The following is a 17,177-nucleotide window of genomic DNA, read 5'->3' as shown; positions in this document are numbered from 1 at the left end:
CGGAACAAAGAAAGTCGTCCATAAATTGTGTTTGATTTAGTTTGTAGACACACAAATGTGATAGATAAATATACATTCCAGAAATGTTAAAATTTATACAGCAGTAAAAACTACTACAATAGAAGTTTTTGTTTAGACATTTGTTTAGGCCTCTGTTTGTGTCATGTTGATGGTACCTCCACTCCCAGGCGATAACCTAATTTGTTTGCAGAGTTCGGTATTGAACTGTCTTGAGTCGATTTATCTTTGGCAACCAATGGCAACTCTCAAATATTTTAACTTCCGCATCTTTTTTTGTTTTATTGCAGAATGTATCCTAATGCGAACAGCAGGTGGAGCACAACATGCACATTTTTTAAGGGAATATTGACGTTTTGTGTGTGTAAGGAGACGCAAAATGTGTCTTCCTTTTAGGCTAAAAAGTAGAAAAACCTAAGTAACATCATTATATCCCAAAAGTCATTCATTGTTTAACTAAACATTAAGCGATCTATTAGTCAAAATGACTCCATAGCATTGTTTACAAAACATATGGGGGTAACATTTCAAACGTGTGACCAACCACATTTAAACAAAGAGCCTTTTTTGTCGAGACACTTAAAATAAAGTGCAAACACTCCACAGATATGTTTGCCACAAGGACAGCATGTGTCACATGAATCCACAGACATCTGCTTTGTGACAGGCCGGTCCTAAAAGCCCGCAGCTGGTTTCATGACAGGCGTTCTATTCTCTCGCTGACTGCCCTCTCTGTGATCCCTCTTCTGCACAAGCACAACGCTAATAGTATAAAATAATAGTCCTTACTTGTGTTTTGTGGGGGTCTCTAAGTAAAAAAATAAAAACAAAATAAATCATACTTGAAAAGAAAAAAGCGTTTTATTTTGAAAACGATACCCGGAAGTGGAATTTTCCAACTCTCGCTTAACGGCGATCCCACTAAACCAGACGGGGATACCAGAGTGGCAGAATTCCATCTGATGGGACTGACTGACCAGTGCGAGCATAGGGAGATTATTTCGCCCAAACAGGTACTTTTCCTGATCAACGTTATGATGTACAAAAAAAATGCAGAATTTACATATTTATCTGTGTAACTTAAACAATAATATCGTGCAGATGGTGCTCACAGGCACTGACCTACCACTGTGGGGGTCTTTGTCATCAGAGAAACAAATGGCTGTTAATTTATGTGAGCTCAGCCTCGAGGAGCCAGTTATTCAAACAGTTTGTAAAATGAACATGTTTATGATAACCCCCCCCCCCTTTTTTTATTCATTATTTTTTTATTAATTTTATTTAACGTTTTTTCTTCATAAAGCAATAATTTCTCTTGAGGTGAAGGTTAGTAAGCTGAACAAAGACCGATGTCAATTTTAAATTTGCTTTGCTTTTTCTTTTAATCAGACAAAAATAAATGTGATGAAAAAAAGAAAAAAGACAATAAAATAAAAAATAAACCAAACGGAAAAAAATTAGACATAACCAAATTGAATTAGAAACTGAATTACTATTAACATGAATAAACAAATCATAACGTAATCATGATGCATTTTTCTTTTCATAGCATAAACATATAAAATAAAATATAAACATAAAATAGTTGGACTACAATAGTTTTGGGTGCTCTAGAATATATCCAGTCTTTGGTCATCTGCTACTCTCATCAATAATTCCAATTTGGTTGCACAACTAATGAAATAGCAACTCAGAACAGCTATATAGTGAGCTCATCACACATTTACAAGATTATCTGAAGTCAGGGTTAGCTACATGCATGGTTTTATGTCTATATGAAACTGAATATATAAGGGGGGAAAAAACATGTAATATGTGGGATTTCAAATGAAAATGTGTTCCATTTAAGGGGTTTATGCCTAGAAATGTGCACAGATATCTTGCATATAGAATGTTATTAAAACAGTAATAGTTTTTGTTTTTTTTACAGAGAGCTGTACTCTTGTATTTATTTATTTATTACAATTTGGGTAGATATTTTATTAAACTAAAACAAGTAAAAAAACAATATGTAACAATGTATATTTAGGCATGCAGTAATTTATCTGTCAAATGAGTTTCGGTAAGGTCAGGCTATTGATGCAGTTTTTTGTAGACATTTATCATCATTGGTTAACAGATTTTAATGATCCATCTCAGCTTTTAGTCTGTCAGTAGAATAGGGATGATATAGTTTGTGTCCATCTTAAAAAAAAAAACACTTGTACGAATGGCATCAGAGTGGGAGCGTGTGCTGAAGATGACAGAAATGAGGCATTCAAAATTAGACATGCTCAATAATGGATTTCATGGCCCTAATTAAAAATGATGGAAGCTGAAGCCATTTTTAAGTTTTTCCCTGCCGGAATTCATCGTTTCCATAAATTAAACAAAATCTTGTTTACAGGTATTTTTGGTTTCGTAACCTTCAGTTTTAAGTGTGTGGGAAAAAAAACAGATTGACGTATTTTAATTAGTGTAAATGGGGCAACCCAGTCTGCACTTGCCCAGTGCTGAAGGGCAGCCTCATCCAGGCAGATTGATGTGGAGCACTAAAATGTCAACAGAAGGGTTTAACCTAAATCTCAGAGCTGCACTGCTGATCATGGCCATACTCATGCCGCGCAAGACAGCAGCTCTCTTCCTCTTTGTGTCACAATTATCCCTTTAACTTTTTTTGTTGTTATTCTTTCCCCTTTGGTTCTCCGAAATGTTTCCTCCCCAATTACTTGCTGGGAGAATTCCTCTCTCTCTCTCTGTGCCTCTGAAGTCATTCCAACACTGGATAAGATTAATATAGATTAATGAGGGATTAGGTTGTAAAATAAGAGGATGTGGAGGTGCATTGGACAATAGCATGGGGAGCCCACTTTCCTCCTGTAGCCGCTAATGTTCAGGTTGTGTTGCTCGCATGCTTCAGAGTAGCTACTTTTTACAATTTGTTTCTGTGTGTTAATGTTCTCTTTAGCTTGTAGTAAGCGTCTTTGAAAGGCAGGGCTATGCTGAGGCGTGTCAGCGATGACGGATGTCGAAGTGAGCTTTGAGGACTTCATCGCTTCCCGGCGGTCTGGCCGCAGAAATGCCATCCATGAAATCCCCACAGAGAAGCTGCAAGGATCCATGGACCTGTCACAGAGACTGGCACAGCTCACCATCAGCAAGAGCGGTGAGACATTTTACATAAACAGCTGCTTGTCTGTTGCCTGTAAAGATTTTTGTTCCTAAAACTGGTGAAGATGTATGTAAATGATTTCCTCAGCATGCATGACAGAAGGCACTGCATCATGTTACACAACAACATGGCTTTCCTCAAAAATAGCTTTTAGTTTTACACATTTTTGGATGATTGAAAAGCAAAAAAATGGTTATTTGCTTTTTTCATCTACCATGTGCCAAACACCTTACCAAGACTAAATCATTGCATCCTTTTTTCAATATTTAAATCAATTATTGAAACTAAAACTATTTTTTTTCATTATTAATTTGTGTATTTATAATTCATTACACAAACGTTTACTAAGAGTCAATAAAAATGATAGATAAACAAAACTCTTCTGGCTCATTAATTCATACTTGTTAGTTCTCACGCATGTGTGGAGCCATGATTACATTAACAGCTTTGAATTGAATTGTGACATTTTGCAAGCTTTTATTTAGAAAATTTAATACTTGTGAAAAATGAAAACTTACATTTTTAAATGTACTGTTTTCAAAAAAGGTTATTAACTCATTAAACTACTCTTAGTACTTTTTTTAATTAAACATTTTCTCATAAAAAAAATATAGAAATAAATAACAATTAACCTAAGGGTCAAGGGAAAAGTCTGTTCTGTTAATCATGGAATCAAATATTTGATTTGCAACGCTGCATCTTTACTTTTTCTTTCACAATATTTTACTTAATAATTTCTTAATTTAATTCCATTCCATTACTATCAAGGAGCATCCAGAAAGAAAAGGTTGTCAAAACAACGAGCCAGATTGTGTGAATGTAACTCGGCCTCCGTGACCCTCTTTTCTGTTCGTTAGGGGAAGAACAGGGAGACTCTGAGAGCAACCAGGACTCTTCAGCTAAGGAAGAGGAGGCTCAAGCTGAAGGCAGCTAACCTGCAGCGATCCTGTGTATCTTTTAGCAGTATAGTGTGATTTCAGTCCTCTATGCACCAAAACCATAACTATGGCAACTACGCTGCTGTTTCCTTCAATTTTCTTACCATCTTTCATAATTGACTCTAACAAGCAGAACCAGGCATTACTGGCAGAGATTCTAAAAATGAAGAAAAGCATTTGAGTGTTTTTATTTTCGTACGTTTACTGTCTATTCACAGTCTCTCAGTATTTTAGTTGCATACTTATCCTGTTATTTAGCTCAGAAAGTTTACCTTTTGGTACAAATGATTTCACAACCGCATTCAGTGGTTTTTGGGGCACACTGTCAGATTCTGTCCATATATTTGTTTCATTTAAAATCGAGTTCTTCTAACTGTTGAATGAGTTTTAAAGGTCAGTGCAAACACAGTGTTGCCCATTGCTGTGTATTTGAAATATTTTTTTGACTGACCAAAGAGCTCCTTCTTATCAGTTCAACATGAACAGTTGGAGTAATTGACTGGTCATGACAGCCCTGCTCTTTTTAGCAGTCTTTTACTTTACTTTATACTGAAGTGCAGTTGGGAATCTCAGAGTGTTGTGGTGTGCAAGACAATTGTTGAATGCATATAGTCCCGTTTTCAACAGTGTCTTTTTAATATGTCTTCTAAATTGGTTGGTTTTAGTTCCTCTGGACCAGGGGTCTGCAACCGGAGGCCCTGGAGCCATATGTGGCTCTTTTACCCCTTCATTTTGGCTCTCTGGTTAAAGAAAAATAAAAAGTTTTTCATTTTAAAAAGTAGCTGTAAAGTAAAAAGTAAGGTAGTAAGCAGTGACAGATAAAAGAAAAAAATAATAATTTATGGATCTTTCTGCGAGGCTCCTGACTACATTACCCATGATGCTCCAATAATCCATCACCCGGTTCAGCTTTGACGTTCAAAAAAGTCAGAACAAGACATTTAGATGGATTTTTGAGCTCTGTGTTCACCAAAAAATTCAACCTTAGGTCTGGAAACACAACCAGAATTCCTATTTATAGCAGATTATCTATTTTTTTAACAAAGTCAAGGATTTTAGGTGTGCCTGATGGTTAAAAAAATATGGTAGAGGTCACTTAATTAGCTGTGATTTAATTATTGTTAGCTAGATTTACAAATTTCTGGCTGGATGCACAACAAGTAGTAATACATGTATATAAACTATATAGTACTTTATATATATACACTACTAGGAAATCATGTGAACCTATGTCTAACATTATAAACTATTTATTTAGGGGGGAAAAAAGGTAATTTTCTTCTTATGTATGTTTTATTTATGACAAAAAACAAACATTTATTTATATTTATCATAATACCAATAACATAAATAAATAATTTTTCTAAAACATGAAGTAAGGATTTGTGGCTCCTTCTGGGTTGTGGTTGGTGAGACTTGGCCCCGAAAGTGTTAAAGGTTGCAGACCCCTGCTCTAGACTGTCTCTTGCACCTCAGACTGCACTGTTCAAATATAATTCCAAGATTAAAAGTGTTACAAGAAAGTCAAATTTTTATTGTAGAATTATTTTCTGGATTCTTTTTTTATTTTTTTTATCTGTACATTTTCATAAAATGTATTTATCCAAACAGTACCCACCTTTTTAGGATGCAGGAATTCTTTTCTAAATTCCTGAACACTGTTTTTACAGTATATTCAGTTAGTCTATTCTTCCCTACATCCTTTCCAGATGGGTGTGTCAGTATGATCAAATAAACTGTGATTTGTAAGTTTCAGAAGACAATACGTAGTTTTGGATGATGAGAAAAACAGCACTATATAAAAGACGTTTATGTGGTTATTAATCAATTTATGACCAATGTCTGCTGCAATAATTACTTGGGTGGTTGTTCATATGTCTTTTGAACCTTTTTTAATAAAAAAAAAATACATTTGTAACTTCTGGCTTCTAGTGTCTGTCTGGTGGTCAACTGACAACACAACAGCAACAAAAAGGTTATTGGACTGTGGGTGGAAGCTATAGTGCCAGGAGAAAAGCCACTCATGCAAGAGAAGAACATGGAGGCTCCACACAGAAAGGACCCAGCTGGGGTTGGAACTAGGGCTGTAAAAATGCCAAACTTGAAAGTTAAGCTAGAAATATTCCTGCTGTTTCTAGGCACTTCTGTCTGCCTTCTTAACTAACCCCATGTTTTCATTTCTTGTAAAACTATTTCTATAAAGTTATTCTGATGTGAAAGTGAATAAAGTCACTGAGAATATCATTAGTACTGGTACCTTAAAAGTCAGGAAAAAATGATACAACAATGATAATGTGGGTCCCTTCATTTAAATAGGAAGAAATCAAATCAGTGAGCATGAGATGTAATTCATTCTGCAGGTTTTAAAGAGTCATTACTTTAGTCGAGAGGTTTAGAGGCTTTCACATCAAATAATGCCTTATTCTTAAATGCATCTTGTAAAAGCAACATACAGCATGAAGGAGCACGGCTGCAACATACTTTGCAACTTTGACTAATTAAAGGAACTTCCCATACAACTACATAGATATAATAAAAAGGAAAAATAGCATTTTACTATTTCTACAAAACACAACTCTGCATAACTGTATAAAAATTAAAGAAAATACATGTTCATGTATGTGTTTATTTTTGGTTAAGAATACAATGATAGCAGAAAATGTAATTTGTTTAAAAAAAATTAATGAAAATTAAAGTTGAACGTATAAAAGCAGGTCAGGTATGTTAGTTAAAAAATGAACAGAATCCTGAAAATGCAGGCACCATATAAATACAGGCAGGAGAGGCTGTTCTTTACCGGAAACCGGTTAGTAGATAGTCCTGACACATAAATGGACACGTCTTTTTGCTTTTAAATCTACAAACACTTGCTCAATTGGTGTGTGGAATGAAAAATCCATGCATGTCTCGGTGAAGCTCAGTGTTCACATTTGCTCGAGCTACTTCTTTAAAATTTCTGCCATCGAGGATCAGGATGAAACTCGACTGACCCGGTATACAGTTGATGACGGAGACCAGGACGACTCCTACAAATAATACATATGAATTACAATTAAAAGAGAGCATGTCTCTCAAATGATTCCTTGAAACGTTCAAAAAAGCGGAACTCACCATCATCCTCTGACTCGCCGTTTGGTCTGGGGACAAACACCGGCTCTGAGGGCCAGCAGTTTTCTTCACTCCAGTGAACCATTTTTTTGGTTTCTGTGTCAAACTTTGCAACCTTATGTAAATGACAAAAAATGTCAACAACCCAAAGATACACAAAATAAAAAAATCCCATTGATAAGGTAATAATCACAAGTTACAGTCAGTAAAAAATAAATAGACACAGCATGCTTAGCTTATCTACAGTAAAAGAGCTCATCTGAGTCTGGGCAGCACTTTGCCCCCCCAGCAATAGCTGCACCTGAACTATAAAAGCATTTGCAACTGTTTTCAGGGTCATAAACATGCTCAGCCAGGGTTTAAAGTGGCATAATAATAATTGTCCCTCTGCAGCAGTTTTATGAATTATTATTTTATAAATCCTTACCTATAGGGTAAAACATCGAATAACTTCTGTACTGGTACACGTTTAGATGACGTCAATGTCAAGAATCCAAATATTTTGATAAGAATTTAAAAACTGCAATCAAATTTAAATGTCAAAGAAATATATTTTATATTATATACATTATATTTACTTGGAAAAACATTACGCTTATCAAAAGCACTAATTTGTTCATCCCTCACTTCCCAGTAGGAACAAATGATTATTTTCTGTCTTTTTTTTCATTTGTCAGGTTTTACCAAAGAATCAAATGAAACTGCTTTTTTTTTGTTTTTTGTTTTTCCAATTTAGTTCTTTTTTTCCATGTTTTATCTGTCTTCCAGCACTTTTGGAATAGTTTTCTCTTTGCCTTTTCCTCTTTTAACAGAAAGGTTTTGTGTTTACACCTCTTGGTAAATAAATCCCATGTTGGACTTGTGACTCCAACATGTACAAATAATTCCAGTGTTGCAATAATCTTCTACAAAGCCGTACTTTGCAGCAATCAAACACTTTTTAGAGGTTCAGTTACAAAGGTTATCTGTTTCTAAGGATTTCATAACCCTTACTGCAATTTTCTTGTAGTCACAAATGTGGTGGAGTCCAACTAACCAACATTGACTTAATTGTGCCTTACTGACGAAAAGAAAGAAATCAACCACTCTTAGCTTATTGACACTTAACAACAACTCATGTCGTAAGTGGATCTTGGATTTAGATCAGATCATTTATCTTTATAGGTTTTTGTCTTCAATAGATTCACAGCTTCCTCTTTGCCCATGCTATAAACCTTGGTGCCACAATGTACAAATAGACCCAATGGAGTCATAAGGACTCTTAACTATTGTTAGAATAATAGATAGTTATAAGTTCAAGGTGTAAAGCGTATTGTTTTAGCCAAACTGTATAGCAGCTTGCTTCCTGTGACTTTGAAACGTTGACGTCAAAAAAAGGATTTCCTGAATTCTCAGACCTTAAAGGCTTTGGTCTTTTAGAGTCAACATCTTTTAGGAGCCTCCTGTTACTTATTTGGTCCAAAGTATTTTAAAACACATGTTCTCACCACCTCAAACTGAAGAAGTCACAGAGTAGATGAAAAGCAAAAGTTACCTGAGTTGACAGTACTGATTCTTCCACGATGTTTCCATAGACAAACTGGTGCTTCTTGCCATTGAAGTCATAATTGATGCGAGGCAATTCAAAACCTGAAGAAAATATTCGATTTGAAAAAATAGATTTGTCTGTGCATTAAAGGATTCACTTCCCCTGTAATGTAGGTAATTATAAGACACTTCTTCCATTAATTTTATTTACACCTTGTGTTCATTCTCCAGTGCACAACTATCGGAAAATCTTGCGAAAGCATTATAAATAGGCTAATCCTTGACCAGCCATTCTTAGCCTCTGTTCCATATTTGCTTGTGTGCTAACACCTTGTTAAAAACAAACATTACCAAGCTGCAGTTGTCAAATAGTTTTCTTTCAAGAATTCCATGGTACACAGAATTTTAAGCTAATACAGTGACCGCTGTTCCCTTCACATTCTAAATTTTCTCAGCTTCATCCCAAAGAATTACAGTTTATTACACTTTTTAGATACAAAAAGTATGAGCGGTCTTGTGCTTTGTCCAAATGTTGTTTAATGAACCTCATCTGTCATTCTAGACATGTTGAAGGAGAGCAAGCCTTTTCCACGAGCCTTCATTTTACTTTGTCATGTGCCAAAGAATTCAATATGCCTAATCAGGTCTAAATATTCTGCCAGATTTTGGAATTTTTTTCCATTTTTATATTTTTATAAGCATGAACCTACTAATAGGATTACATCCATTGCGTATTTTATGCTTTTCCAATTTTTTTCTTATTTTTGTAAAAAAAATCTTCATAGTTTTGATAAATGTTCTTTAACATTCCCGGAATTTTGTCAAGCATCAGTTTTTTTTAAGACAATAATTTTATTTTGTGAGGCACATATTTGAATACTTGGATTCCAAAAATCTAAGGTAATGGTTTGTATTTGTGAAATTGCTTTGGTTTCTCCATTCTTGATAAGGACCTGCTAGATTATTTCCTCATTAAAAAAAAGGTTACATTAACTTACAAACCTGTAAATACCTATAGGACAGATATACTGCATATAACAGGGTGCTGTCCAGGATCCAGAATGAAACATCCAATTTGTATAAATACATCATGCTCAAGTCCCCAACTGTCAGTGGGCTCAGTGAATATCACAGACAATGGAGAGCAGAGGAAATAGTGCTGGAGTAGAGCTCAAAACAATCCACCAGTTAACTGCAGAATGTAAGAAAGCATACATGGAGCGCCACAATCAAGTGGCTGGAATAATATACAGAAACGTGTGCAGAACATGAATTAGAAACCCCAAAGACAAGAAGGAAAACACCTCCGAAAGTGGTAGAAAAGGAGAGGGCAAAGATCCTGTGGGACTTCCAGATCCAGACTGATAGGATGGTAATGTGAACCAACCAGACATTGTAGTGGTGGATAAAGAACAGAGGAAAGCCGTTGTGGTGGATGTGGTAGTACCAAGTGACGGAAACATCAGGAAGAAGGAACATGAGAAACTGGAGAAATACCAGGGACTCAGAGAAGGACTGGAGAAAGCCTGGAAAGTGAAGGTGACAGTGGTGCCTGTGGTAATGGGAGCACTCGGGGCAGTAACCCCCAAGCTGGAGGAGTGGAAAGATCCCTGGAAAGACCTCAGACCTCTCAGTCCAGAAGAGCGCAGTGCTAGGAACAGCTAAGATACTGCGCAGGACCCTCAAGCTCCCAGGCCTCTGGTAGAGGACCCAAGCTTAGGTGAGAAACCACCCGCGGATGGGTGAAAGGGTTTTTTTACATCTATATTTAATTTTTTTTAAGTATCTTTTTCCAACAATCTTGTTAGTTAACAGAGAGTAAACAGGGTAAACAAGTTGTTGTTAGTCTACCTTCACACAGGACTTCGGCCTGGCATGTCAATTTGCCTTCTTTCTGCTTCACAGCGGTGGCAGTTGTGTATCTGAGTTTCACCATGTTCTCCCCCACTGCAATGCCCTGCAATACCCAACAAGACACATGTATGTAAGCAAAAATACCTTAAATCATTTGTAGACATCTTTTTTTTAATTTCTCATGAACTTTGTCATAATCCCCCACCTTGTCAGACCTGATAGGAAGTACAAATCTTCTGTAGTTTGGTTTGGTGTAGCCGTTGCTTTGGAAACTAATATCTTTCTTCAGGCGGCTCATGTAGAACATCTCATAGAGGCTGGTATCGTTGTAGGCAATGACATCAAGGACCACATGGCCATCATCCTCAAAAGCGTTCACGTGATGGTAGACCACCAATGATCCCGTGTGGTACTTCATCTCAACCTTTTTGCCAGTCTTTTTTTCTATCAGGTGGATGAGAGTCTAGAGAAAACAATCTAATTAGGGAAACACTTTAATCCTCTAGATTTTGGGATAGATGACTCTTTAGCCCCTGCCATCTTCCAGAATAAGCCAAAACAAGGAAATCTTACATTTTCCTCAGGGAAAAACTTCATGCAGCTTGCCCAGTTCACCCCTCTCATATAGGCAGTGGCCATCTTGAGGATGTCGAGCTTGAAAGGCTGTTCAATGAAGATGATGTAGTTTTCAGTCATGCCGAAGCTGTGATAGTAGCTGGGACTGAGAAGAGAGTGGCAGGGAACTGTGCAGATCACTTTCACTTTTTTCAGTGCAGGGGTATTCTTGTCCTTCTCTGAAAAGGAAAAAAAGAAAACTATTACAACTGGGGATCGCACAATTCTCATTTAAAATGAATGAATGAATGAATGAATGAATGAATGAATGAATGAATGAATGAAGCGTCATTTGCAACTCCTTTAGGGTACCAAAGTGCTTTACAATAAAAGAAGGACAACAGAAAGTTAAAAATAAGGGAGATTAAGAACAAAAAAAATCGGAAAAAAACAGTATAAAATTACAAAAAGCAATAAAAGACAGATAAGAATACAAGAAAAATTAAATTAAATAAAATGCCACCTACTGGGTATTCAAATTGTTGCATCCCTTCTGCATATGTTGGTTTATGTTGAAAGTGTCAAGCAAGTGTGTTGTCCAAAAATTAATGTTGAATGGTTGCCATACAACATTTAATGTTGTTTCATTACATTACACCAGGGTTAGTATAAGCTAACAGAAAGGTTTTTCTTCATTTTTACTTGCTTATTTGCAAATAGAGAAAAGGATTTTTCAGAATTTTTGGTTTATTGCAGTTGTTTTGTGATACACAAACCATATATTGAACCAAAACAAACCCATTATCCAAAAAAATGAAGATCTCAAATCACAACCTAGTTGCACCGATGGATGTTGTTTAGGTGGTGATAAAAAAAGATCTTTTTTTTTCACTTTCCTACAGGTTCTGATATATCTCATTTAAATCTCTATAATTGATTGTGAGAAACAGGATTGACAAACTACACATACATGTGTTATAATGACTCCAAAAATATGCCTTAAAATACACAAGGACTTTTCTATCTAAACACTGAACTGTTCATATCTGTTGTTCTAGAATTAGAGAAAAACATTTTTAGTCAAAAGAGATACAATTGGTAACAAAGGATTAAAATGCAGATATGACTTTTTCTGTACCATGCTAAAAAAAAAAAAAAAACCAGGAATTGATGGGAAAAAAAGACTGCTTACCTTTTTCTGTAACAGCGGGGATTTGAAAAAAAATGTACTTCGTCTTTCCCTTCTCAGCAATTGAAGTACCAACATTATAGACATTGCCCTCCCTGTCATAGTGTGGATGGGATGAAACCAGATTAACAGGCAGGAATTTCATGTAGTCCACCTAAAAGAAGCCGTTTCAGATCAGTTTAAAGATTGTACTGTCCTTTTTATATATGTAGACCAAAATCAATACCTTATCTTGAGTTTCCAAGGTGAAAGGATCAATCTTGCGAATGTAGTTGGTTTCAGAAGTGGCATAGTAATCATTCCCATACTTGATGATGTTGCTCGCAGCATTATCAGTGAAATCGGGCACAGTGTGGTTGAGAAAAGTAATTGCCCTGAAGAAAATAAGAAGAAATGCATTGAGTTTTCTTCTATTCAGGGTCCTGTTTCACCACATGTTACTTGAATTCTAAATAACATCATGATTTTTAATTCATGCTTTTCTGGTTCACACTAGCTCTAAAATCTAAATAATTGTAATTATTATCAAAAATGTCCAAAAAGAAAATTAAAATAGTTCAATAAATTTTCTAAGGCTTACTTAAAAATGAAGTTCTTGCTCGGATCTGGATAAGCCATAGTACCCATCTCGGAAACAACAATTCTGTTTGCAGCCATGTTTGAGTTGTAGGTGTCACTTCTGAGGAACCTACTTCTGTGAGTCACTTTACCTGAAAAATAAATTAAATGCAATCTCTTAGACAAGAATTTAATGAAGTGATTTAGCGTTTGTAAAAATGTGCAGCTCACCGTTTTTGAAGGAAAAGCTGTTTAGAAATGACATCCCGTCACACCAGTGATCATAGCTGGTCTCCCCCACAGAGAAGAGCCCAGGGCCGTTCCGCACCAGCGTGCCTTGCAGCCAGTCAGGAATGCTTCCTGTCCCAGAGAAATAAAATAATAATAAAAAAATGCTGATTTTATAAGGAAAAACACTCAAAAATTACTTATATTTAGATGCTTACCCACAACCTCTGCATTGCAAGGCTCTGGTCTTTCCGTAGCATTTTTGGAGAAGTCTACAGACATGCTGGCTTATTGACAGACAACGGACTGAATGGGACGTGGCAGTAAACCACTCCTTTTAAAGCTCTATGTGACGGAGTTCAACAAAGAATGCATTATCTTATCTGCAAGTGCAGGAATCACCAATCTCCTGGAAGAACTTATGAAAACGTTGAGCATGTTTTTTCAGAATGGGAAAGGAAGAATAAACTGGAAATCAGCTGGGAATGCCAAGTACCTTCCATTTCATTGTGACTAAACTTTTTTCCTGATAAACACAAACCTAAGAGTAAGCTTTACAGTTTCCCCCTGTCAGTTCCTGTTTACTTTAGCACATATTGTAAAATCAATGACCACGACATAAAAATGTTTAATTGCGGTAGCATGTGTTCCTTCTCTACCCACGGACTCATTGACCTTATGACAACTGCCCATTCTATCTTTCAGGGCCATTGCCTGTATTTTCATCACCATAAGGGTGTCATAATTTCTTTATGACCAGTTTAATAGAAAATGTGTTATTCAAGTTGTTTTTGGCTGTGAAAAATCATATTTATGTTATATTACGGCACATACAAAGCTCATGCAAGTTACAGCGCTTTGCTCCACTGTAGCTGGAAGTGTGAATTACTTTGTGGCTAAAAGTAACGGGTACTCGTTAGGCATTTTCCATACATATAATATAGTGATGCTTTTGTAAGGTTTTTTTTTCTGCAAAGTGTCAGTCCCAAATAGAAAAGTATGAACTTTAGGGAATTGCCAGATAAAATCTTATAAATTAAAAAAAATAAAAAGCTTATATTGAAGAGGTTTTATCAGGTTAGGCATCATGCATTTGTCTTCTACAGAGAGAAAAAAAAAGTTTAAATGAACAAGAAACATGAGAAAAAGGCAGATATGTAGATGCTTAATGTTAATATAAAAAGAAAGTGAATGTTCACATTTTTTTACATACAGGCAGACAGTTCGGAACACAGACCCGGAGGAAGGGTTAGGGTTTGGTTAATATGTGCGACCAACATTTAGACTTGGATGGACTCAAAGTATGTGCAGGAAAGGCAGCAATGTGCATCTTGACCACAGGTACTACATTTGGCCAACAGGAATTTGCACTTATATATATATATATATTTATATATATTGCCCGGCACATCAGCCAAAATTAAAACATGAGATATTTAGTCCATACCTAGTGAGATTTACTTAAAAGAACCAGTGAATGTATATAAATATAAATAAAATAAAAAAATCTTGACAATAATAAACTGAAAACCAGACACTTAAATACACTGAGGTTGATTCACTTAAATCAAAACAGCTGTGGATAATCAGCAACTTGGTGTAACAGTGACAAAAACACAAAACCTGAAAACAAACGAATGATAAAAACCTAGAAAACACAACTGACAACAAACAAAACAACAACAAAAGTACAGGACATACAATCCTTACAAACTGATTCTGTTCTATTACCAAAGATGTATAACATGTATTGCTTTCTACTGCACTAAATGATTAGTGGGTGGGTGAGTGTTTGCACTACTTCTTAATAGCTAAGGTCATCAAACAGTATTACAGGGAATTTAAAAGTGAAGACAATGTTTTTCTTCCTGAATCCTTTTTGATTGTCTAAATGTTACTATGATTTATTTTCTTTTAAATTTCGTGTCACACATACAGAAAACACATGTCTGGGGGGGAAAAAAATCCAGTTTTTTCAAACTGAAATGTGTTGGAAATCAATAAAAATATATTGTTTGTATCAGTAAAATTCTATTGTGTCACAGCAATGACTCAAAAAAGAAGGATTTAAAATCTTTGAGAGCAATATTTTCTAATTCTCTGAAGTTCATGGTCTCACCTAGAAATCAGGTGATCAAGTTTGCCTGCAGGGATCTAATTTGTTACTGTTCTTGCACTTTGATCGCTGCGTTATGACATTTGGGAAGATAAACTTTAATGGATTGCAGTAACTTGTTTTTAAGTGTATTCTAATGCCAACAAGCTCCTTTAGGAAGAGTCTTCGTATGACATGTTACATTGATAAGGAGAACAGAAACATTATCACAAAGTTTTTAAAGATATGTACAATCTAATTGGTGTTTTTGTCACTTTAAAGGCAGTAAATGAATTATCTGTTGATGATCTCCCACTAACTCATTAAGTTCAATGTAGGGGTCTACAGGAAAACCTTTATCTGTTACCTAGAATTTGTATCTTATCCGGTTTTTACAGAATGATAAAAGTTTCCAAGTCCACAAAGTCCAGTAATCCGGGATGAAAGGTGAGGAGCTATTTGGGACAACTTGGACTCCTCTCTCTCCCACCTTAGAGTCAGGATATTAGAGTGTTTGTTGGTTGCTTTCCTAAGCATATAGGTCAGGGATTGCCTTCTGACTTTGCCCCCAACATCCGTTCAGTTTCCCCAACCTCACTTGAATTACTGCAGGGGGTGCTAGAGAGTAACTTCTTTAGGGGTTTCTTTATTTTGCTGGCTAATTTCAAGGGTAGCTTGAGAATGCAATGGGGTAACATACCCGAGCTATCCTTTGATTTTGCACTTTTGCAATGTGATGACCACATGTGCACGTGACAATAGTCAGACGTTAGACAACTGGCATTAACCAGATCGCCAGCGAACTGTCTGCCTGTCATGGCTAAACTCTTTAAACTTAATCATGGACACTGCAGCTGACAGAGGCAGCACAGCTAAGAAGGAAGCTTTGTTTTGTAAAATTGTAGGTAGAGGAGAGGTAAAGAGGGGTGTAGGAGTAGTAGGAGTAATGTAGCCTCTGCTGAGGGTAAGCCTCATGTGTAGAAGCGTTTTCAAAATGAAAATACAGTGCAAGTGGTGACTTTTATTGGGGATGTTGTCAGCGGTGGGAACACTTAAAAGATCTTCCCAAAGAAACTTTCAATTGAAGAAGCAAGGCCTGTAAATGGACCATTCACACTATATGAGAACTGGAGCGAGTGAGTGTGACGCATCAAACACACAGAGAAAATGACTTGCCTGCAGTTCTAATAAACTCAATTCAGTCACCATTTTTTTGCTTTCCGTCTGCCACTATGTTGGAACTGGAAATCTTTAGTAAGCAGTCGGTCTGAGTCAACATTTCTATGGCAACCAATCTGGCCAATCAGGAGTGCACTTGTTGGAAGTCCACACCCCATACCACTTGAAAGCGCGCTCGGGAGAATCTGTCAAACGTTTCCAATGTTCGATGTGAGACCAGATACTTGCACTATAGAAATAAATATTATGAAAAAAATAAGGATTAGCAAGATCATGTTAAAAAAAAAATAGATGTTTATTTCTCCATAAAAGTGTATGGATATTTGGCTTCTTGGAACCGGTGGGTACTTGCTGTTTGGAATGCAAGGGGGGGAGGGTACAGTTCTCATATACAGTCAATGATATGGACCTAAGGACTAGACTACCAATTGTTGGGACTAAAGTCTCTGAAGTTGATTTATCAACACAAAAAAAACAGACTAGTTTTATGTTTTTGTTTGTTTGTTTGAATAGTGTTGGACTCAACTCACAGCCCATTCATCACAAATTCCATTTACAACTATCACAAACTGTTCTCTATACAACCAAACAGTGGAAGAAATGTTAGCTTCCATAGCCATAACTTTTAGCTTTGGGTGCAAGGATTGCACTTGAGCGTAAAACAGCCTGCATGAAGCTCAGAACCTGCTCAGCCATCTAGAAAAACATAGATCCTCTATTCCTCCATACCAAGAACCAGGGAAACATTAGTCACAAATGTCACCAGACGGTTATCCA

General features: G+C 36.2%; 1 protein-coding gene and 1 long non-coding RNA gene across 2 annotated transcripts; one reads left to right on the top strand and one right to left on the bottom strand.

The window, feature by feature from the left end:
* Positions 1–114: 114 nt before the first annotated feature.
* LOC101163119 lies at positions 115–6,025 on the top strand. The gene is made up of 3 exons (XR_002292664.1): positions 115–1,031; positions 2,966–3,163; positions 4,027–6,025. It is a non-coding gene; the product is annotated as an uncharacterized LOC101163119 (long non-coding RNA).
* Positions 6,026–6,117: 92 nt separating this feature from the next.
* Positions 6,118–13,892, bottom strand: LOC100125495 (beta,beta-carotene 15,15'-dioxygenase). The gene is made up of 11 exons (XM_004080978.4): positions 13,345–13,892; positions 13,130–13,258; positions 12,921–13,050; positions 12,567–12,714; positions 12,344–12,494; positions 11,170–11,390; positions 10,802–11,059; positions 10,594–10,699; positions 8,750–8,844; positions 7,219–7,330; positions 6,118–7,133 (listed from the first exon to the last, which is right to left on the bottom strand). The coding sequence occupies exons 1-11, from the start codon at positions 13,406–13,408 to the stop codon at positions 6,979–6,981; spliced, it is 1,569 nt and encodes a 522-aa protein (XP_004081026.1). The 5' UTR covers positions 13,409–13,892; the 3' UTR covers positions 6,118–6,978.
* Between the last annotated feature and the right edge of the window lie 3,285 nt (positions 13,893–17,177).

Source organism: Oryzias latipes, chromosome 20, assembly GCF_002234675.1.
Source record: "Oryzias latipes chromosome 20, ASM223467v1".
Classification (NCBI taxonomy): domain Eukaryota; kingdom Metazoa; phylum Chordata; class Actinopteri; order Beloniformes; family Adrianichthyidae; genus Oryzias; species Oryzias latipes.
Note: the sequence above shows the minus strand (reverse complement) of the source record. Positions and strands in the feature narration are given on the sequence as shown.

What these genes read in the sequence shown, in the direction of transcription:
- LOC100125495 (XM_004080978.4), bottom strand. Translation starts at nt 13,408, where the DNA reads ATGTCTGTAGACTTCTCCAAAAATGCTACGGAAAGACCAGAGCCTTGC. An exon ending in AGTTTTTCCCTGAGGAAAAT is followed by an intron (nt 11,060 to 11,169) that starts GTAAGATTTCCT and finishes TGTTTTCTCTAG; the next exon opens with ACTCTCATCCACCTGATAGA. An exon ending in TTCCTATCAGGTCTGACAAG is followed by an intron (nt 10,700 to 10,801) that starts GTGGGGGATTAT and finishes TGGGTATTGCAG; the next exon opens with GGCATTGCAGTGGGGGAGAA.